Source organism: Pongo abelii, chromosome 18 (genome assembly GCF_028885655.2).
Source record: "Pongo abelii isolate AG06213 chromosome 18, NHGRI_mPonAbe1-v2.0_pri, whole genome shotgun sequence".
Classification (NCBI taxonomy): Eukaryota; Metazoa; Chordata; class Mammalia; order Primates; family Hominidae; genus Pongo; species Pongo abelii.
In genome coordinates this window covers 73,261,017-73,283,669 of record NC_072003.2, presented here as the reverse complement: position 1 = coordinate 73,283,669, position 22,653 = coordinate 73,261,017, and the positions used below count along the sequence as shown (strand labels likewise).

General features: G+C 45.0%; 1 protein-coding gene across 1 annotated transcript in view; it reads left to right on the top strand.

The window, feature by feature from the left end:
• Positions 1-17,422, top strand: part of SF3B3 (splicing factor 3b subunit 3) — a 48,296-nt gene extending 30,874 nt beyond the window's left edge. Inside the window, 14 exon segments of the mRNA NM_001132028.1 lie at positions 345-500; positions 1,459-1,614; positions 2,144-2,287; positions 5,735-5,857; positions 6,873-7,027; positions 9,117-9,291; positions 10,306-10,511; positions 10,605-10,761; positions 12,668-12,793; positions 13,527-13,739; positions 14,288-14,386; positions 15,254-15,397; positions 16,356-16,460; positions 16,934-17,422. Of these exon segments, the coding sequence (NP_001125500.1) occupies positions 345-500; positions 1,459-1,614; positions 2,144-2,287; positions 5,735-5,857; positions 6,873-7,027; positions 9,117-9,291; positions 10,306-10,511; positions 10,605-10,761; positions 12,668-12,793; positions 13,527-13,739; positions 14,288-14,386; positions 15,254-15,397; positions 16,356-16,460; positions 16,934-17,074 (2,100 nt within the window). The 3' untranslated portion in view covers positions 17,075-17,422.
• Positions 17,423-22,653: the final 5,231 nt, after the last annotated feature.

The window sequence follows — 22,653 nt, the reverse complement described above, 5'->3', positions numbered from 1 at the left end:
CCTTAGAGAGGGAACATATGATTTGGGCACATAACATCCCTCTCTGTGTTTGCCATTTTTCTGTTACAGAGCCACATCACTGCAGCTTTCATCTCTAATAAAGATCTTTATAAGTGTTTTGTTAATAAGCTTTGAACTTCTTTGAAGTGGACACTGCAAAACATGAACTATTTAAAAGTTGACCTTGCCTGGGGCCTACTAACTCTTTTGTCATTGATTCAACTGGTGCCTCAAATGCAGTTGCCCCAGGTCTGATTGTAGTGACAGATCTGATAGATGTGAGGGTCATTCTGAGTGATGAATCAAATTGTTAAAGTCAGGTTTCTTTCTGTTACTGACTCTAGGTCTATCCAGATGGCATTCGGCACATACGAGCAGACAAGAGAGTCAATGAGTGGAAGACCCCTGGAAAGAAAACAATTGTGAAGTGTGCAGTGAACCAGCGACAAGTGGTGATTGCCCTGACAGGAGGAGAGCTGGTCTATTTCGAGATGGATCCTGTATGTTATTTTATCATTCACTGTGGGACTTAATGTAGGGTCCAGAGGGAAAGATGGGCATTGTAGTCTAGTCATTTAGATGACAGTATGGTGAAACCCCGTCTCTACTAAAAATATAAAAATTAGCTGGGCATGGTGGCGCGCACCTGTAGTCCTAGCTACTCAGGAGGCTGAGGCAGGAGAATTGCTTGAACCCGGGAGGCGGAGGTTGCGGTGAGCTGAGATCGCGCCACTGCACTCCAGCCTGGCGACAGAGCAAGACTCTGTCTCAAAAAAAAAAGCGAGCTGGAGTGACAGTGTTTACAAACCAGTTTGTCCCCTTACAGAGATGGGGAAAAAGGGTAATTTGATGTCTAATTCTAGGTAGAGTTATGAAATCCCCTCTTAGCAGTGAAACACTTGCTCCTCCTGCATTTCACTCTCTACTTTTGCAACAAATATTTGGCATAGATTTAATTTCTGCAGTCTGAATCCACTTCAGAAAACTTCTATATGGAAGGATGTTCAGTACACTTAATTCTCTTGTTCTTGGGAGGTCTCTAGTGTGGCCAAATTTGTAGCCTGCCTGTACCTTTGGTTGAGATTTCTCTGTCTTTAACCATATTTGAATTCCTTTCACCCAGAGTATTCTTGTAAAACACAGACAGTTTTATATATCTCCATTTCCTGAGAACAAAGTTGGCTCAGAAAATTTGTGGCACATTGACCTTGTCAAAGGTCTGTTCATTCTCTTATTGATGGAAGATACTCATTTTGCTTGCTGTGAGCCTGTTAAATTCAGTCTTGAGAACTCAGGTAGAGAAATTCTTGTCATTTACTATAGTAAGAGGAGTGAGAGGAAGCAGAACAGAATACAACAGCCCTCCTTCATTCTCTGGATCCAGGGTTTTGGAGTGAATTGGAGCATCTACACCCATCCCTTTGTAGTTTTGACCTCACTGTGTCTTTCCTTCTGTAGTCAGGACAGCTGAATGAGTACACAGAACGGAAGGAGATGTCAGCAGATGTGGTGTGCATGAGTCTGGCCAATGTGCCCCCTGGAGAGCAGCGGTCTCGCTTCCTGGCTGTGGGGCTTGTGGACAACACTGTCAGAATCATCTCCCTGGATCCCTCAGTGAGTGACACTCTGAGCTTCAAGGATCGTCTGGTTGGAACCTGAGCATCTGGCCCACTCCTGATGTCTGTCCCTGAGATCAGCTGGGTTAGACCCCAGAATCCGTACCTGCTGCTTCTCTTGTCACTGCAGTGTGTTTCAGGAGTTTCCTGTTGTCGTTTAAGGATATGATCTGAGACTACAGAAATGTTTCTGTGGCTTAAGCCTCAACTCCCTTTTTTTAGTTAACAACCAAGGCTGCATAAATTTGACTTGCTGCAGGACCCTAGGTGACTTTTCGGGAGCTGTGCTTTGCTTAATTACCTTTGCCATTATCTTCTTTGACAAAAGGAGGCAAGCGTGATCTTCCTGAAGCTTATTCTGAAATTGGATGTAACTAATAACTCAATACTCTCTTAGAACTCACTCCCTGGGTTTTTTCTGTGCATAAGGAAGTACTTTTTCAATCCTAGAATTAGATTCCTCTGGGTATGTTTTTTTCCTAAAATTGTCATTTTCTGTGTTTTTATGATTTTTCTCTCCCTCTCAGGACTGTTTGCAACCTCTAAGCATGCAGGCTCTCCCAGCCCAGCCTGAGTCCTTGTGTATCGTGGAAATGGGTGGGACTGAGAAGCAGGATGAGCTGGGTGAGAGGGGCTCGATTGGCTTCCTATACCTGAATATTGGGCTACAGGTAAGAGATCCAGAGGCCCACATTGTGGACATCAGGCCTTCTGTATGTTTCACACACTCCTTTGTTTGATAACAGGGATTTTCTCTGCCCATGGTTTCAGATCCTCACCTTATGAAAAGTGAACAGTGTCACTCTGGGTTCCACTTTTCTCAGCTCTTTAATTCGAACAAATCAGGCTGAGAAAGAAATATTTTGATAAAGAGTCTTCACATCTGATAAATGCTTTTTAATAGCTACTCTAAGTCAGAACTGGATGGGTTCCCGAAGGATCAACTGTAGTTCCCACTACTCACTAGTTTCAAAAGCAGAAACGAATACCTCTCATAATTGGCTTCATTAGCAATAAAGGACCCCTAAATGTTCCCTGTTGTCAAAGTTGCTGAGCTCTTTGTGCCATGAAGAAAAGGTGTGCTTTGACACTAAGATAGTGTCAGGATTCTTGATCATATGCTTTTCATTTTCCTTAATGATTATTGACTCAGACATCTAAGTAATCTAGCCCAGGTACTTTTTGCTTTTTAATTTTACTTCCTAATTTAGAAATCTCAAACATAGCCAGAAGTTAGAGAGATGATACAGTGAACTTCCATGTACCCAGTTTTTTGGGGGGAGGGTTGTTGTTATTATTTTTTTTTTTTTTAGTTTTTTTCTTTTGTTGGATTTTTATGGGCTGCCACATGGGTTTTCTATTTTTTTCTTTTTTAGTTTTAACAGCTATCAGCAACATTCTGCTGTTCTTATTTTATCTTTTCCCTGGACTATTTTAAAGCAAATCCAAGATCTATCATTTCATCTATAAATACTTGATAATGTAGTTCCAACAGATGTCTGTTTTTGTAAGATACTAGTATTATCATGCTCAGCAAAATATAACAATAGTTCCTTATTACCATGTTCCAGTTTTCCCTGTTCTTCTTTCCCCCAATGTGGCTTTATAGTTGGTTGTGCTCAGGACCTCAGCATAGCAGTCTATGCTTTTTCCATTTGCTTCATCTTTCTTTTTATGTCTCTTAAACTGTCCTACCCCATTTTGAAGCATTACAAATCAGATCATTTGTCTTGTAGAATTTCCCACCTTCTGGACTTAATAAAGTCATTCCTTATGTGTTCAATGTTCCTGTATCCTCTGTATCAAGCTGGTGGGTAGAGTTAGACCATGCTGTCCATTAGAAATGTAAGGTGAACTACAGGTGTAATTTAAATTTTCTAATAGCCACAAACAGGAAAAAAGTGATTTTAATGTTTTTTTTTTCTTTTTTTTTAAAAAAAAAAATAGAGATAGGGTCTCGCTGTGTTGCTCAGACTGGTCTTGAACTCCTGGCCTCAAGTGATCCTCCTACATTGGCCTCCAAAAGTGCTGGTGGGAATGTGCAGGCATGAACCACCATGCCTGGCCAGTTTTAATGTTTTATTAACTCTGTATATCTAAAATCATTCTAAGATGTAGTTAATATAAAAATTGCTGAGCTATTTTACCTTTTTTTCTCTCTCTTTTTTTTAAACCAAGTCTGAAATCTGGTATTTGGCACTTTACACTTAACAGTCTTAGTTCTCTTTAAAATTTATATATCTTTATTTTAAAAAATTTCTTCCTTGAGACAGTCTTGCTCTGTTGCCCAGGCTGGAGTTCAGTGGTGTGATCTCAGCTCACTGCAGCCTCTGCCTCCTGGATTCAAGCAATTCTCATGCCTCAGCCTCCTGAGTAGCTGGGATTATGGTGTGCACCACTACGCCCGGCTAATTTTTCTTCTTTCTAGTAGAGATGGGGTTTTGCCATGTTGCTCAGGCTGGTCTTGAACTCCTGAGCTCAAGCGATCCACCCGCCTTGGCCTCCCAAAGGGCTGGGATTACAGGTGTGAGACACCATGCCTGGTCCTGTCTCAGTTCTGACTAGCCACATGTGGCTTGGGGTAGCTATAGTATCGGATATTGCAGAAGAAGAAGTTGGTTAGATTCAGATTTAATTATTGGGGGAGGGGGACAGGAATACTTAATAGGTGGTGCTGTTTACTCCTGTTGCATCACGTCAGGAGGTGTGTAATGTCTGGTTGTCCCACTCACAGTGATGTTGGGATGTTTATCTATATCTGTTAAAGTTCCCATCAACACTTCACTTACAGCTATTATACACATTGCCTAGGTTCATTCTTTCATTAGTGGTTGGAAAATGATTTATTTCTTTTTGGATTTAATTAGTTGGAATTCTAAAGACAAAATTTGCATCATTTCTTTGCTTACTGTAAGTACGGTTCATACAGGAACCGTACTTTTTTTTCCCATTGTTCACCTGTTTTCAGAGTAAGGAGTGATGGCCACAGCACTGCCTTCAGTGGGGCCCAGTAAAGTGGGTTTTTTGCTGTTTTTTAGAGTAACATTGGTCAGGTGCTGTGGCTCACACCTGTAATCCCAGCACTTTGAGAGGCTGAGGTATGTGGATTGCTTGAGCTCAGGAGTTGGAGACTAGCCTGGGCAACATGGCGAAACCTCATTTCCACCAAAAATACAAAAAATAGTTGGGAATGGTGGCTCATGCCTGTAGTCCCAGCTACTTGGGAAGCTGAAGTGGGAGGATTGCTTGAGCCTGGGAGGTGGAGGCTGCAGTGAGCCAAGATTGTGGCACTGTACTTCAGCCTGGATGACAGAGGGAGACCCTGTCTCAATAAATAAATAAAAATGTAAAAAAAATAGAGTAACATCATAAACTTGTGGATTTTTATACATTTGTGCTGAAAACTCCTCTTTTTTTTTTTTTTTTTTTTTTTAACAGAGACAGAGTCTCGCTATGTTGGCCAGGTTAGTCTTGAGCTCTTGGCCTCAAGCAGTCGTCCTTCCTTGGCTTCCACAGTGCTGTGATTACAGATGTGAGCCACCTCACCTGGCTTCTTTTTTTTTGAGGGGGGCGGGGGATGGTAAATTGACTCATTCTAGAAAAGTGGCAATTTCTATTTGAGGTTAGTTCCTTTGTCCTTTTAACATGACCCCACTATTTGTAGGAGTTTCTTTGCCTTGTTGCACAATAAAGTATCCCCCCATGTGTCTGGAACGTTCTTGCCCCTGCCCCAAACTAGTCATTCCTTTTAGGAACCTTGTTCCTTTAAGAGGAAATGCTGTTTAGGGACCATGGTCTTTGTGGTTATTTAATTATTTATTTGAAATATACAGTAGTGAAGAAGGATTTAACATACATGGTAAAAAGAACTATTAAGATATAGTGAAAAATAAGTGTGTTTTTACTTAGTAGATGCTCCATAACTTTGAATGATTAAGTGATTTAGTGAGAGAATGAATGAATGAATGGCTATCTGATTATTAGGATCTTTTTTAAACAACCAAGTCATTTCTTTCTATCTGCTCTAATTTCTTATATGAAGTAGCCAAGGGAGAGGTTTTCCCATCATAGCTGATAAGTTTCCATAAGGCTTCACCTGCTCCTCTCCTTTTGATTAGAACGGTGTGCTGCTGAGGACTGTCTTGGACCCTGTCACTGGGGATTTGTCTGACACTCGCACTCGGTACCTGGGGTCCCGTCCTGTGAAGCTCTTCCGAGTCCGAATGCAAGGCCAGGAGGCAGTAAGTAATGAAGGTTGGGGACAGGCAACATGTTTGGGATTTTAGTGGCACCATCTGAGAACAATCTTTGCTGTAAGCTTTACTTTCACTAATTTACCACTCCATCTTGATTGGTTTCCTTCATGTGAGAAGTCCTGAGTTTCCTAACCTAGAGCTTCCTCACTGGGGCTCCATGGCACCATGTCATGATTTGGTTATAGCTGGGTAGAGATATCGATCCCTTTAGCCCTCTGGCTGGTCAAATAGGGCTGGAAACTTCCCCTCTAGGACACCACTAGCTATGAGAATTCTCAGGTTTTATCCCAGTCTTAGATCAGTGTCAAGTTTACTACGTAATGTGAAAGAGTTTGGGAAACATCCTTTGTAGTTAAGAATGTTAGTGTTTCTGGGCACTGTGCTAATTGATTACATTTAATTCTTTTTTTTTTTTTTGAGATGGAGTCTCACTCTGTCGCCCAGGCTGGAATGCAGTGGTGCAAGCTTGGCTCACTGCAGCCTCCGCCTCCCAGGTTCAAGCGATTCTCTTGCCTCAGCCTCCCGAGTAGCTGGGATTACAGGCGTATGCCACCACGCCCAGCTAATTTTTGTATTTTTAGTAGAGATGAGGTTTCACTATGTTGGCCAGGTTGGTCTCGAACTCCTGACTTCAGGTGATCCGCCTGCTGTGGCCTCCCAAAGTGCTAGGATTACAGGCATGAGCCACCGCACCTGGCCTTCATTCCATTTAATTCTTGCAGCTGTCCAGCCTTGTGGTACTATTTTCATTTTACACACGTGGAAGCAGGCTTAGATGAAATGGTTAGTCTAGATCATATGGCTCGTAGCCCATGCTTTTCACATATGCTAAGCCATAGTTCCTCTCTCTAGCCCTCTTTTTCTTAAGATAGCCTGTTAGATTTCTAGAATATCTTAGGATACTCTGCAGACTGAAATTTGGGGATAGGGCTTTTGGTCAGCTTACCATGTTTGTATTTTTTCCCAAACCTTATTGGAGCTGGGTTTTTTTTCCCCTCAGGTATTGGCCATGTCAAGCCGCTCATGGTTGAGCTATTCTTACCAATCTCGCTTCCATCTCACCCCCCTGTCTTACGAGACACTGGAATTTGCATCGGGTTTTGCCTCGGAACAGTGTCCCGAGGGCATTGTGGCCATCTCCACCAACACCCTACGGTGAGTGAGTCTCATGTTTGAAGCTCAGCAGGAAGCCTTTCTGCCAAGGGCTCAGACTGGTTCTGCCAGAGTGTTGGAGGAGGCTGTGAAGAGGTGGCAGAGAGCCGACTTCACCATGAAGCTTGTGTGTTGCAATTGAAACCTTCATTTGGCTCAGCATTTTAGTACCTGAGAGCCAAGTTTCGGTGTTTTAGCTTCTGTTAAGACTTTCAAGGCCAAGCTTTAATACAGTCCAATCTTCCTGAGATTTCAGATTTTTGTTTTCTAGCAAAAGGGTATTGCCATTGGATTAGTTTTAGAGCAAGTATTGGATCACTGCATTGATAACCTTTCTTACTCTGTCTTGTCATTTGCGGTATTAAATCTTAAATTTTAACCTACGTATAAGTTATTTAGACCTTTTTCAAGTTGACAGAACTGTTCTTCCTGGTAATATTGATGTGAAGTTTGAGCACTGTATATAATATTCTTTGCAAGATGGAAAATAACCTAAAATAACTCAGTCAGTTTGGCTTCCTCAAGTTTTAGGGGGCTTTTAAAATTAAGCCACCAAAGTTGTTCACATCCTGGTTATAACTATTGGCTGTTCATAATGAAACTATGGCCTCTTGATAGATTAATCACTATTGCTTATCAAATGAGCTCCCAAAATTTCTTTGCAACAACTTTCAGGGTCTTTTCATGGTCATTGTCCTTTTTCTTTCCGTCATCTTTGTATTTATCTTCTGCTTCAGCAGAATTGATCTCCCTGCAGTCCTCTACATCACTTAATATTTTTTTAATCTCTACCTGTGCTGGAATGCTTCACCCACATACATAACTGCCTGTCAGTGTTCCCCTTGTCTTTTAAGCCAGCCTTGTTGTAGCCTCATCTGTGGCCCCTACCTCCTGAATTGCTATAGATTCAGACAATCCCTACAGATTTTTAGGCTTTCCTAGCAGCAGAACTTACTTCCCCCCAAAACTAAATCAGGGAAGGTGACTTATGAGACATAAAAGCAGAGTTCTTGCAGGCAGTTTATTTTTTTATTTAATTATTTTTATTTTTAAATTTATTTTTTTGAGACAAGGTCTTACTCTGTTGTACAGGTTGGAGTGCAGTGGTGTGATCATGGCTCACTGAAGTCCCAACTTCCTGGGCTCAAGCTATTTCTGCCTCAACCTCCCAAGTACCTGGCGGGACTATAGGCGCATGCCATCATGCCCGGCTAGTTTTTGTGTTCTATTTTATAGAGACAGGATTTCACCTTGGTGCCCAGGCTGGTCTTGAGCTCCTGGGCTCAAGAGATTCTCCCACCTCAGCCTCCCAAGTAGCTGGGACTACAGGCGTGTGCCACCATACTTGGCTTTTTTTTGGTATTTTCAATAGAGTTGGTGTTTTGCCGTGTTGCCCAGGCTGGTCTTGAACTCCTAGCCTTAGGTGATCTGCCTGCTTTGACCTCCCAAAGTGCTGAGATTGCAGGTGTGAGCCACCGCACCCAGCCCCTATCATTTTTAATGTAGAGAATAAACTACAAATAAAACTCCATCATTAGAGATCAGGTAACTATATTTTTTAGAGTACCTGGGTTCTGCTCATTTTGCACATAGTTTGGCTTATGTGTGCATCTCTGTCCCATTTGACAGAAATTTGTAGGTCCCTTATTTGCTGTCTCTTGCATTGTCATAGTTTTCCTAAACTGAGGTGATTTTTGTTCACAAAGGCATCCACTTTATTTTATGAAGCACAATCACTACAAATACCATATATGTTCAGGTAGTTGCAGTGTTTCACAACAAATTTGGGATTGGGCTCTTTATTATCATTGAAGTGATTAAAAAAAAAACTTGACAATCGTTTGTGTTTCATTGGAAGGAACTAGAACTGCTGTGAATTGTGGTAGGGTGTTGCCAAATGGGAAGGCCCTTCCTGGATCTCTGTGTCTGCATCGCAGAGTTTTCTAGAGTAGGAGGCTGTTCTTTAATGTTGCCTAATGCCAACGTTAGAGCTCCAGGGATTGATGTGTTTGCTGACTGCTCAAAGTCTATTTCAACACCAATTTCTAGGTCCGAGTGAGTATTAAATTACTGCCTTGCTTTTTTGTCATAGGATTTTGGCGTTAGAAAAGCTCGGTGCTGTCTTCAATCAAGTAGCCTTCCCACTGCAGTACACACCCAGGAAATTTGTCATCCACCCTGAGAGTAACAACCTTATTATCATTGAAACGGACCACAATGCCTACACTGAGGCCACAAAAGCTCAGAGAAAGCAGCAGATGGCAGAGGTAATGAGACTAATGTTCAGGGGTTCCATTAAAAGATGTGTGAAATTATGTTGAAAAGTTCAAACTGCCCAGCACTTTGGGAGGCTGAGGGGGGAGGATTGCTTGAGGCCACTAGTTCGAGACCAGCCTGGGCAACATAGCAAAACTGCACCTCTATTAAAAATTTTAAAAGATAGCCTGGTGTGTTGGCCCACTCCTGTAGTCCCAGCTACTTGGGAAACTGAGGCAGAAGGATCACTTGAGCCTAGGAGTTCAAGACTGCAGTGAGCCGTGCTCATGCCACTGCATACCAGTGGCACTCTAGGCATGAGACTCTATCAAAAGTTGAAACTCCTGTAATTGTTATTATATTCTTTGTTTTTAAAGATCTAGGCTCTTTTCAGCTTTTTTAAGCAGAGGCCTTTGCCCCAAAGTACTTCATTTTAGAGCCTTTCTTGTAACCCAGGACTATACTCTGACCTCCATTTATTCAAAATTAAGTTCCCTCTCTGAAACAGAATTCTCCCGTCCTTGAGCTTCCGAAATAGACTGTATTTCCTTTATTTGGGCCCAAAGGAGACAGCTTTCATGTTCTCCACAACACCAGCTCTTTCTAGAACTCATTGCCTAGCAAAAACCAAATAGCTACAACCACGTAGAACTGTATCCATCCTTAAAGAGTGGAGACAGAGTAGTCTTAGTAAGGGAAATCAGATGGGTTGGATAGAAAAGTGGAGTTTCCGTTGTCATTTTTCTCAAGACACTAGTCCAATATTTGTCACAGCTATTGTTCTTCCTGGTGTTTTCTACTAATATGTAACTAGCAATGTCTGGATTTCCCTTTTTGATCTTCTGTCTTCCCTAGTCTGTATACCTCTCCTTTTAATATTCATGTCGGGAAATCCTGGCTGGGATGGCTGACTTTGCTGCTTTATGTATTAAGAACCCCCTGGAGTGTTCTTGCTACCTGTCCTCTTCTCAGCCAGCCCCTACCTCTGAGCACGCCAACTCAGTTACTTGTTTTTTTGGGTTTAGGAAATGGTGGAAGCAGCAGGGGAGGATGAGCGGGAGTTGGCCGCAGAGATGGCAGCAGCATTCCTCAATGAAAACCTCCCTGAATCCATCTTTGGAGCTCCTAAGGCTGGCAGTGGGCAGTGGGCCTCTGTGATCCGGGTGATGAATCCCATTCAGGGGAACACACTGGACCTTGTGCAGCTGGAACAGAATGAGGCAGCTTTTAGGTAAGCAGCCCAGGACAGTCCAGGATTTGGCAGGCTGGAACAGGAGCTCTCTGGGTTTTGACTAAGGCCTTACTCTTCTTATTCTGTGTGTAGTGTGGCTGTGTGCAGGTTTTCCAACACTGGTGAAGACTGGTATGTGCTGGTGGGTGTGGCCAAGGACCTGATACTAAACCCCCGATCTGTGGCAGGGGGCTTCGTCTATACTTACAAGCTTGTGAACAATGGGGAAAAACTGGAGTTTTTGCACAAGGTAGGAATCAGCCAGTGGTTCTCCTGGATTTTAAGTCCCATTGAATTCTCTCACTTTTGCTTATGTTATGGATCAGGTCTTTTGGGGACCAGCTCCTTGATTCCAATCTCTCTCTTACCAGCACATGGAAAATGCTGGGGCCTTCTAGCTGCGGTGATGTTCTTGTGCCTGTGCATTCCACAGGAAGGCTTTTTGCTGACCATCCATAATGGGGAGATAGGTGTACATTGAATTGGTCCTTTTCTTACTGTTTTAATAAGCAGGCAACAATTTGTGACCAAAACTCAGCAGTTTAAATAATTAATATTCTGGCTGGGCGCAGTGGCTCACGCCTGTAATCCCAGCACTTTGGGAGGCCGAGGCAGGCAGATCACCTGAGGTCAGGAGTTCGAGACCAGCCCGGCCAACATGGTGAAAGCCTGTCTCTACTAAAAATACAAAAATCAGCCAGGCGTAGCGGCATGCACCTATAATCCCAGCTGCTCGGGAGGCTAAGACAGGAGAATCGCTTGAACCCGGGAGGTGGAGGTTGCAGTGAGTCGAGATTGCACCATTGCACTCTAGCCTGGGTGACAGAGTGAGACTGTCAAAAAAAAAAAAAAAAAAAAAAGATTTAATATTCTTTTCCACCTGCATTCTCTGGGAAGTTACTGTTTAATGGGTACAGAGTTTCAGTTTGGGAAGATGAAAAAAATTCTGGAGGTGATAGTTACACAACAGTAAATGTGCTTAATGCCACTGAAGTGTATACTTAAAAATGATTGGCTGGGCACAGTGTCTCACGTCTGTAATCCCAGCACTTTGGAAGGCCGAGATGGGCGGATCACCTGAGCTCAGGAGTTCAAGACCAGTCTGGTCATTGTGGTGAAATCTCGTCTCTATTAAAAATAAAAAATCAGCCAGGCATGGTGGTGGGCGCCTGTAACCCTAGCTACTCCAGAGGCTAAGACAGGAGTATCGCTTGAACCCGGGAGGCGGAGGTTGCAGTGAGCCAAGATTGTGCCACTGCACTCCAGCCTGGGCGACAGAGCAAGACTCTGTCTCAAAAAAAAAAAAAAGGATTAAGATGGTAAACTTTATGTTATGACCATTTTACCATAATTTTTAAAATAAAAAGAATATTCTTCTCTCCACACTGACAGCATGTGGATTCCTTCAACCCTACCATAAGGGGAGTATCCTCTAAGAAATACTTCATAGACCCTTTTGCATATTAAATTTGTCTCTCCTTTACGACTGAGATGTCACTAGGCTGGGTGCAGTGGCTCACGCTTGTAATCCCAGCATTTTGGGAGTCTGAGTCGAGCAGGTCACTTGAGCCCAAGAGTTTGAGACCAGCCTGGGCAATGTGGTGAAACTCAATTTCTACAAAAAATACAGATAATTAGTCAGGCGTGATGGCACATGCCTGTAGTCCCAGCTACTCGGGAGGCTGAGGTGGGAGGATCACCTGAGCCCAGGAAGTCCAGGCTATAGTGAGCCATGATTGCGCCTGCCACAGCCCTTCAGCCTGAGCGACAGTGAGACCCTGTCTCAAAAAAAAAAAAAAAAAAAAGATGTCACTTTTCACTAGCATTTCTTTCCTGTCCCTCCACAAATTACAGTCACTTCTTAGCTACTAAGGCTTCACTGTTATTTCATGAGGCCAGCTAAACCGAGCACAGGCTCTGGGCAGCAGTCATCTGGTACCAGAACTTCTTGTCACTTATAGCATTGATCCCTCTGCTGGGTGAATGCAGCATGCGGGACCTGTTCACCCCAACACCCTGATTCATTAGCAAAATAAGCTCACTGGTGTGTTTCTTAATGATAGGCTTCTGTGGAAGTAGGCATTTCTGGGCAGAGAGGTGGGGCCTGTGTCTAGCTGGCATTTATAATAGCTGTATTACCTGCTTTTCCTCTATAGACTCCTGTGGAAGAGGTCCCTGCTGCCATTGCCCCATTCCAGGGGAGGGTGTTGATTGGTGTGGGGAAGCTGTTGCGTGTCTATGACCTGGGAAAGAAGAAGTTACTCCGAAAGTGTGAGAATAAGGTAAGTGTGCTGGCATTGGTGCTGAGATCTAGCTCATGTGTCAAGGGTGGGGGCATTGGTGGGGTGGTGGGCATTGGAGTTTTAAAATCTTTATTAGGACTTGTTGTGTTACCCCAATTCCAGCTTCAGAATTATGCCCTTGTTTTTTTGTTTTTGAGACGGAGTCTTGCCCTGTTGCCCAGGCTGGAGTGCAGTGGCGCGATCTCAGCTCACTGCAACCTCCGCCTCCTGGGTTCAAGTAATTCTCCTGCCTCAGCCTCCCGAATAGCTGGGATTACAGATGCGCGCCACCACGCCTGGCTAATTTTTTGTATCTTTAGTAGAGACAGGGTTTTACCATGTTGGCCAGGCTAGTCTCTTAACTCCTGATCTCATGATCCACCCGCCTTAGCCTCCCAAAGTCCTGGGTTTACAGGCGTGAGCCACCACACCGGCCCTGGAGTTTTGAGAGGAGCAGGAGTAGAGGGATCTCATTTCTTGACTTACCAAACAAGAATCAGCTTTCTATCTTGCTAGCTTCTATAAGGAAAGTAAATGTGAGAGTTAGGCATATATTTGCACTATATTAAAAGCTATTTGGCTCTTTTTCCCACCTAGAATTCATTGCTAACTGCTGGTTTTTGGTATTTGCTGTTCTGCTGACCCTACATATGTCATATGGAAAGCTGGGCTTTCTTAGGGTTCTGAACCCCAAGATTACACCCACCATCACTATTGTCTTTGTTTTTCCCAGCATATTGCCAATTATATCTCTGGGATCCAGACTATTGGACATAGGGTAATTGTATCTGACGTCCAAGAAAGTTTCATATGGGTTCGCTACAAGCGTAATGAAAACCAGCTTATCATCTTTGCTGATGATACCTACCCCCGATGGGTCACTACAGCCAGCCTCCTGGACTATGACACTGTGGCTGGGGCAGACAAGTTTGGCAACATATGTGTGGTGAGTTGATGTTGTTAACTTGGGTTACAGTGATGTGTAGGAAAGCTGGCTCAGTTTCTTGTGGGTAAAGCCAAGGACGAATCAAATCTGAGAAGTAAGAATGGGTATAAAATTCCATCCTACTAAAGCTAACTCTACAAGCAATCTGTTCTTTAAGCCTTCTTACTAGTCTTTTTGATTTTTCTCTGTGGTTTATCTCCCTCCTCCCTATTGAACATGATTTAATGATAGGTTTAGTTTGAGCTAATGGCTAATATTTCTTCTTACGTTTTATAAGAACTTTGGAATGTCTGTTGTCTATGTTGTGTGGTTTTGGTTTTACCCTTAGCTGTGTTAAACTCTTGCTCATGGGTCAATTCTTTTGAGTTTCTTGCTTCTCAGACACAGCTCCTGCCAGCCAGAGCAGGTGCAGGACACGTGGGCTCAGGCCTCTGTCTAGGCAGTGCCCCTATGGCTGACTTGCAAGGACCTGGGCCAGACCTGTTGCTTGGTGACCCAGGTGAGCAGGTCCGGGCCCCAGCAGTGTGACTTGTGTCACTTCCTTGTAGGTGAGGCTCCCACCTAACACCAACGATGAAGTAGATGAGGACCCTACAGGAAACAAAGCCCTGTGGGACCGTGGCTTGCTCAATGGGGCCTCCCAGAAGGTAAGATTGCAGAATGGGCCCCAGGGAGGACACTGCTTAGCACTTTTCCTGTTGCCCTCACTGAAGAAATTGCCTTTGGTGAATTATTCACAGTGCACACGACTGTGCTGAGTGCTGTCCGTCCACAGTCCTTTCTTACCAATCTGCAAAAAATCTCCTTGGAGATTTCCTTAGCGAGTTCCTTAGAGTCCATTCCCAGTCCTCTGCTCTGAATTGTGTCCTGAGCTTTACTTTCTCCTGTAGGCATGTGCTGCTTTAATAGAGCATCTCTGGACTTTCGGGCAAATCTATTTTAGAAGACAAGCCTAGTGATTGCTGTTTTCTGTAATTTTCTTTGTGTTTTCCTTTTTTTTATGGCAAGCTTGATAAATATAACAAAATGATTCTTATCGTAAGAAATGATGAACAGTAACTTTAGCATGTTTTATGAGGCATTAAGCTTTAAGTAAATGTGAGAACTTTAAAGTATTTATAGGTTTTAATAATTTTTGGATTTATTGTTTGTTTTTGAGACAAGGTCTCACTCAGTCGTCCAGGCTGGAGTGTGGTGGTACAATCACAGATCACTGCAGCTTCCACCTCCTGGGCTTAAGTGATCCTTCCCCCTCAGCGTCCTGAGTAGCTGGGACTACAGTACACGCCACCAAACCTGGCAGATTTTGTGGGTATGGGTATATGAGACCTCACTTTGTTGCCCAGGCTGGTCTTGAAATCCTGGGCTCAAGCAATCCTCCCACGTTGGCCTCTATAATAATTTTTGGATGTTAATAGATGGTGAAATGTGTCTTAGGGAGCGCTGCTTGCCCTTGGGAGTCCAGGGAGGCTCCTGAGGGTGCACACAGTCACTAATCTGTTTGTGACTCACAGGCAGAGGTGATCATGAACTACCATGTTGGGGAGACGGTGCTGTCCTTACAGAAGACCACGCTGATCCCTGGAGGCTCAGAATCACTTGTCTATACCACCTTGTCTGGAGGAATTGGCATCCTTGTGCCATTCACGTCCCATGAGGTGAGAGCGCCCACATTACTCTGGCCTTGACTTTTAAGGTTGTTTCTTGGTGCTGAATCTACCTAAGAGATCAAATTCATTTGTCCCCACATATAATTAATAATGTTCTGGGAATTATAAAGTGACAGAAGTACTTGGGGAGATAGGAATCTTGATTCCTCCGCACCCAGGGAAGGCCATTTGGTTGTTTTTTTTTTTTTTTTTTTTTTTTTTTGCGACTGAGTCTCACTCTCACCCGGGCTGGAGTGCAGTGGCGCGATCTCGGCTCACTGCAAACTCCACCTCCCAGGTTCACGCCATTCTCCTGCCTCAGCCTCCCGAGTAGCTGGGACTACAGGTGCCCACCACCACGCCTGGCTAATTTTTTGTATTTTTAGTAGAGACGGGGTTTCACCGTGTTAGCCAGGATGGTCTCAATCTCTTGACCTCGTGATCCGCCTGCCTCGGCCTCCCAAAGTGCTGGGATTACAGGCATGAGCCACCCACGCCCGGCTGGGCCGTTTGTTTTTATACTGTTCTACGGTTTGCTTCAGTCTGATGCGAGTTTACAAGGTTAGCCTGAGCCCAGAGCTTTAGAACCGGACCCCACAGACTAGGATTGCCAGGATTGATGGGATGATCCCTCCTGGGGCACACACTGCCATATGGAATCAACTCTAGGTTTGCCAGAGTTCGGCATGTTTTATTCCAGCCAAGGAAGCTGGGATCAGGAATCTGACCTCACAAACCATTCTTTATGTGTGGCATTCTTTCTTGCACTGCAGACAACATGTGGTCTCCTTTTCGGTTTTAACTATCGTGTTGTAGCAGAAAAACCTGTGATTATCAGAAAGTGATAAGATATTTCCCGTGTGTTTGTGTAGTAAAAATGAATGGCTTGTCTGTTCGTTGTGCTTGTGGAAGCTCTAGACTAGTTGAAATCACTTCTCAGTGACAAATTTTTTGTTTCTTCTGCCAGGACCATGACTTCTTCCAGCATGTGGAAATGCACCTGCGGTCTGAACATCCCCCTCTCTGTGGGCGGGACCACCTCAGCTTTCGCTCCTACTACTTCCCTGTGAAGGTAGGTTGGGGGAATCTGAGCTGAAAAGGGAGATCCTGAGAAAGAAGCAGCACAGGGAGTGGACTGATGGGAATAGTACCAGGTAGGGTGTCCCCTCAGGGCAGACCACAGCCAGCGCAAAGGCTTCACCTGCTTCTGCCAATCTGAACTCTGAGTACCAAGAGTCAACTTAAGATAGTGTTCCTGGATCTACAAGTGGGGTTCAAGTATCGAGTGGAGAATAAAAAGTTTTCCTGGTCTGGGCGTGGTGGCACACGTTTGTGGTCCCAGCCAATCGGGAGGCTGAGCCCCAGATTTTGAGAGTGCGGTGAGCTAAGATTATCCCACTGCACTGCAACCTGGATGATAGGGTGAGACCCTGTCTCAAAAACTAAAAAATAAAAACGGCTTTCCCTACAAGTGCTGCTTTAGCATGTGCCATTTTCTTTGGGCATCTCACCATTTTTTTTCCTTCTGTTTTCTCCATATCTTAGAATGTGATTGATGGAGACCTCTGTGAGCAGTTCAATTCCATGGAACCCAACAAACAAAAGAACGTCTCTGAAGAACTGGACCGAACCCCACCCGAGGTGTCCAAGAAACTCGAGGATATCCGGACCCGCTACGCCTTCTGAGCCCTCCTTTCCCCGTGGGGCTTGCCAGAGACTGTGTGTTTTGTTTCCCCCACCACCATCACTGCCACCTGGCTTCTGCCATGTGGCAGGAGGGTGACTGGATAATTAAGACTGCATTATGAAAGTCAACAGCTCTTTCCCCTTAGCTCTTCTCCTGGAATGATTGGCTTCCCCTCAAATTGGCACTGAGATTTGCTACACTTCTCCCCACCTGGTACATGATACATGAACCCCAGGTTCCAGTGTGGAACCCGAGTCCCCCATTCCCCAAAGCCGTCCCTACATTGATATGTCTTGACTCTCCTGTCTACTTTTGCACACATCCTTAATTTTTAACTGGTTTTCTTGTAAATACAGTTTTGTACAATGTTATCTCTGTGGGAGGAAGGAAGGCAGGCTGTGTTGGGACTGGGTAGGGTATAGTATCACTCCTGAGTTCCACAGCTCTAGAATCTAACCAGAAATAGAAACCTAGTTTTTAAGGTGACTGGCGTCCATGTGTCTTGTTCTGGAGATGAGGATGTAGGTGGGAGGTTTGAACCCAAGTTAGAGCAGGAAGAACTGAGTAGACTCCTTCCTTCCAGATGCCTACTTGGACTTGCGGCACTCTGGCTCCCCACCCCCAGGTGTGTGGTGGTTTCTTTGTTTTTTCCTGGTTCTTTTTGCTGTGCTGATGAAACATGGCCTCAATAACCATGTGGGTACCCACCCCTCTTCCCACTGGGTATTGAGGAAGGGTGGCTGATTCTTCCTTCTCTTCTACTCTGAGCATGTTAGTATGGGGATTTTAGCATGAATTCCAGCTGGGGAGTCTTAACAGATGCCCCTTTTACTGATACAGCACCTAAAGAGATCTTTGGCTCCATAGGAACATAGGAAGGGTCAGTACAGAAGAACCTAGATACTGCCCTGTCCCTGAGAACTGTGTATATGTGGGGCCTGTCTGCAGCACCCATCTCAGGTGGGTTCCAGAGGGCCTTTAGGGTATAATGAGAGCCTGTCAGGTGGAAGAGGCCCAGTTCCAGAAATGTTCCAGCCCACCCCTGAGAATTCCTCCTTTTCAGTTATGTGGGAAGCCCTCATCTTCCAGGCTGTCCTTGTGCCTTGAACCTGGAGAAGCGAGCTCCCTGTTCTCAGTACTTCACAATGTAAAACATTCTTTGGTCTGCATGTGCTCAGCCACCTAAATTGAGCAAATGATCTGATGAGCACTGGGTTAGAATCTGGAATGGTGGAATACAATCTGAACCTCCCAGAGCCCAGCACAGAGGGTTCCTGACACTGTGACACCGTCTCCTGGAACTAAGTATCTCTTGAATCATGACTTGGTTTTAGATCAGTCAAGAGAGACCCAGGTTTTGCCAGGAATCGAATCCCTAAATAACATGTTTTTTTCTCACTTAGCTCATGAATTTGCATAGTAGACAGTAGTTCTGAATTAGATTTTGAAAACCTAATTTCAGGGCTCATTTTTTCCTGTGGCCCTAAATCTATTCTATCAAATTGTGTGATACTGATATGCAGTCATCTGAGGAACTCAGTGTAGATACTTGAGCAGCTCCTCGCCTCTTTTCTAACTCAAGTTTGACTGAAATACATACACTCCGTACAGAAGGTAGGGGGTTACGTAAGAAAGGAAAACCTAATCTATGGAATCAGGAGTTGTCACCACTGAGCTTCCTCTGGAAGTCTGCCCATCAGCTTGCTTGTTCTCTGTAAGAGGAAGGGCTAGGACAAGGATTTGGGCTTGAACCATGTGGAAAGGAATTTTCATAGTTGTTGCTGCAGGACCTACAAAAGTTTAAAATTTGATTGGATGTGACTCAATGATAAATCCCATCCATGTAATTGTTAAGGGGACGTGATTAACTCCTGTGGTTTGATTGAGCAACCAGGTAAATAGAGATCTCTCTCCAGCCTTGGAAAACCCATCAGAGGCTGCTGCAGAACTCAGACAGAGGGATCTGCCCTTGGATTTGCTTCCATCCTGTTGCATTGCTAAGCCCTTGTGACTTGGATCCTAGGACTGAAAAGTTTTTAGCTGCCTCAGCTTTCCCCTGACCTTACGGGCAGAGGTTCTGCAGATGTTTCCTTTGGAAGATTTCTTGCCAAGAATAGCATTCCTTTGGAGGAGGGGGGTTCTAGTTGGAATGTTGCTTTTCTTGGTTAGTATAAATGTATTGGTAGTGAGATAGCTGCCGGCGCTGGAAAAGGCTCGTCTCACAGGGAGAGTGCTGGTCCCCAGAATGTGTGCTGTTCCCACGCTGCTGCCTTTCTTGAGCTTGTTAGAGGAAAGCCAGAAATGTTAAGGCATTCAGATGGGATCAGTCTGGCTTTCAAATTTTTTTTAATTCCTAAGTTCTGTTTTATTTTTTCATTTTAAAAAAAAATTTTTATTAGAGACAGTCTCACTCTCTTGCCTAGCTGGGAGTGCAGTGGAGTGATTATAGCTCACTGAGGCTTGAACTCCTGGGCTCAAGTGATCCACCTCAGCCTCCAGAGTAGGGGAGACTACAGATGTGTGCCACCATACTCAGCTAATTTTTAAACTTTTGTAGAGACAGGGTCTCCCTGTGTTGCCCAGGCTGGTCTCGAACTCCTGACCTCAAACAATCTTCCTGCCTTGGCCTCCCAAAGCACTGGGATTATAGGTGTGAGCCATTGCACCTGGTCCTAAATTCTTGTTTTTTTGTTTGTCTGTTTATTAGAGACGGAATCTCTCTCTCTTGACCAGGCTAGAGGGCTGTGGTGCGATCTCAGCCCACTGCAACCTCTATCTCCTGAGCTCAAGCGATCCTCCTACCTTAGCTTCCCAAATAGCTGGAACTACAGGCATGTGCCATCATGTCCAGCTAATTTTTGTGTTTTTAGTAGAGAAGGTTTACCATGTTGGACAGGGTGGTCTCGAACTCCTGGCCTCAAGTGGTCCACCCGGCTAAGCCTCCCAAAGTGCTGTGATTACAGGCGTGAGCCACCATGCCCAGCCTCTAAATTCTGTTTTCTATTCAAAATAGAAATGACATGTGTTTATTTGAGTCATCCACTTGCTCATTTGCATATGGAATATTTTATGTGAATATTTTATTACATCCTTAAAATTAATTTTCAAGGGCTATATGTAGAGCTCAGAAGAAACATCTTTGCTGCTGAAATCAAACCTGGTCCAAAAAATGTCACAATGGAGGAGAGGAACAGATGGCTCTCAAGGACAAGGCTGGGACTCTAAAACACCTGCTTGGCCATGGTTGGTGGACATTTGAGTGATCTGGTAGCCCAACACGCCCTGTGAAGTTCAGGGGAACTGAAATGGGCAGGTGTAGGCTACACACCAGTCTAAACCAGCACAACCAAGAGTTTCTCTTTTTTTCTTTTTCTTTTTCTTTTCTTTTTTTTTTTTTTTTGAGATGAAGTCTTACTCTGTCGCCCAGGCTAGAGTACAGAGGCACAACCTCGGCTCACCACAGCCTCCGCCTCCCGGGTTCAAGCAGTTCTCCTGCCTCAGCCTCCCAAGTAGCTGAGACTGCAGGCATGCACCACTACGCCTGGCTAATTTTTGTATTTTTTAGTAGAGATGGGGTTTCACCATGTTGGCCAGGCTGGTTTCGAACTCCTGACCTCAGGTGATCCACCCACCTTGGCCTCCCAAAGCACTGGGATTACAGGTGTGAGTCACTGCGCTTGGCCAAGAGCTGTTTAAGCCATCAGGAGACATGCTGACCCACTAGAAGAGGCTGCTACGTTGATTTCTTCCACAAACGTTTACTGGGCACCTACCATGAACCACCTCCTCCCAGCTCTGTTCTGCACCCAGAGGTTGGAGGAGAGTTTATAACCTGGCAGTCTCTGTCGCTGTGAGGTTGGTGGTGAGGTGAGTCTGCCAGAGGACCTGCCACCAGTTTTCAGAAGAGCCTACAGCCTGCATCTGATTTCCTCAGCCACAACCTTGGGACTTCAGGGAAAATCCGAAGGTCCCAAGTCTGAAGAATGAAGAGGTGGGGGGTGGGCAGCAGGGGTTTCAGGTCAGGAAACGGTAGCAAGCCTGTAGTTGTGGCTCATAGTCCCAGTGGGATATTAGAACCCTCTTCATCTGTCGGAACAGATTCCTGGTGTCTGCTCCCAGTTACTCAACACGGTGGCTCCTGCCTGCTAATCCCAGCACTTTCGGCGGCCAGAGGCAGGCAGATCACTTGAGCCCAGAAGTTTAAGACCAGCCCAGGAAACAGACCCCACCTCTACAAAAAATTCAAAAAGCCGGGTGTGAAGCCCTGTTTAAAAAAAAAAAAAAAGTCTGCTGGTGATGTCTGGGCATGTGTCTGCTTCACAGTCCAGTGTTATGATCAGTAGCTGTGATGGACAATGAACATTGCTGCTTGTTCCAAATGAAGAAAAAAAAATGTTATCAAAGAAAACCAGGTTTGGAAGTTTTCAGATTTGGAAAAGGAGCTGGGCCAGCCCATCTGGAATAGCTGAGGGGCCCTGTTAGCCCCACCCTACCTCACCCCACCCCCGTAGGCAGCATCTCTGGCGGTGCCCAGAGGCAAGCCCCCTTCAGTTTCCCACCTCTCACTCTGCCTTCCAGAGCCTAGTCCTCAACTTTTAAATTCCCAGGTCCACTCAACAGAACTTGCTCCCTTCTCTGACTGCAGTCTCAGAATGAAAGGAGAGGTGCTTTCAGTTGGGTCATTTGGTAGCGTTTAGGCTTAGAAGTTACTAATTTGGAGCCGTGAGTATATGTGTATAAGCTAGTGACACGTGATGGCCAAGGGACGTACTACCATTTCCTGTGGGTTATTAGGGCCTCCAGCTGTTATGAGGACATGCTGGGGAATCTCAGCTTTAGGGAGTCGATGCTGTAACTGGAGAAAGGCAATGCTGCCCTCATAAAACAATCAGAAACGAGATTCCACCTGCCAAATGCCAAGAGGCAGCGAAGTCCATGAAGAGAGCGCTGTATACAGAGTCAGATGACCTGGGCTCACTAGCCTCTAAGCATAGTCTTGGTTTCCTGCCTGTAAATTGGTAGAATAAGACTGATCTACTGGGCCCGGCATGGTGGCTCACACCTGTAATCCCAGCACTTTGAGAGGCCGAGGTAGGAGGATCCCTTGAGCCCAGGAGTTTGAGACCAGCCTGGGCAACATGACAAAACCCTATCTCTCCAAAAATACAAAAATTAGCCAGGCATGGTGGTGCACACTTGTAGTCCCAGCAATTAGGGGGCTGAGACAGGAGGATCACTTCAGCCTATGAGTTTGAGGCTGCAGTGAGCTGTGATTGTGCCACTACACTCCAGCCTGGAAGACAGAACGAAACCTGTCTCAAAAACACCAAAAAACAAAAACTGGTCTCCTGGGGTCATGGTAGCACAAAGGCACATGACTGAGTGCTAAGGGGTTCTGAGGCTTGTCCGCTGACCTGGGGCTCTGGCCCTGGGAGATATGGGGGACCTGCTCTCCTATATGTGCTGCTTTGAAAGAAAGGGGCATCATTCCAAGCCAAGAGGCCCCAGAGAGGGCACCGTGGGGTGTTCAGGCTTCTGTGAGGCCCCAGTGAGATCCTGTGGCTGTGCCCCCATCACC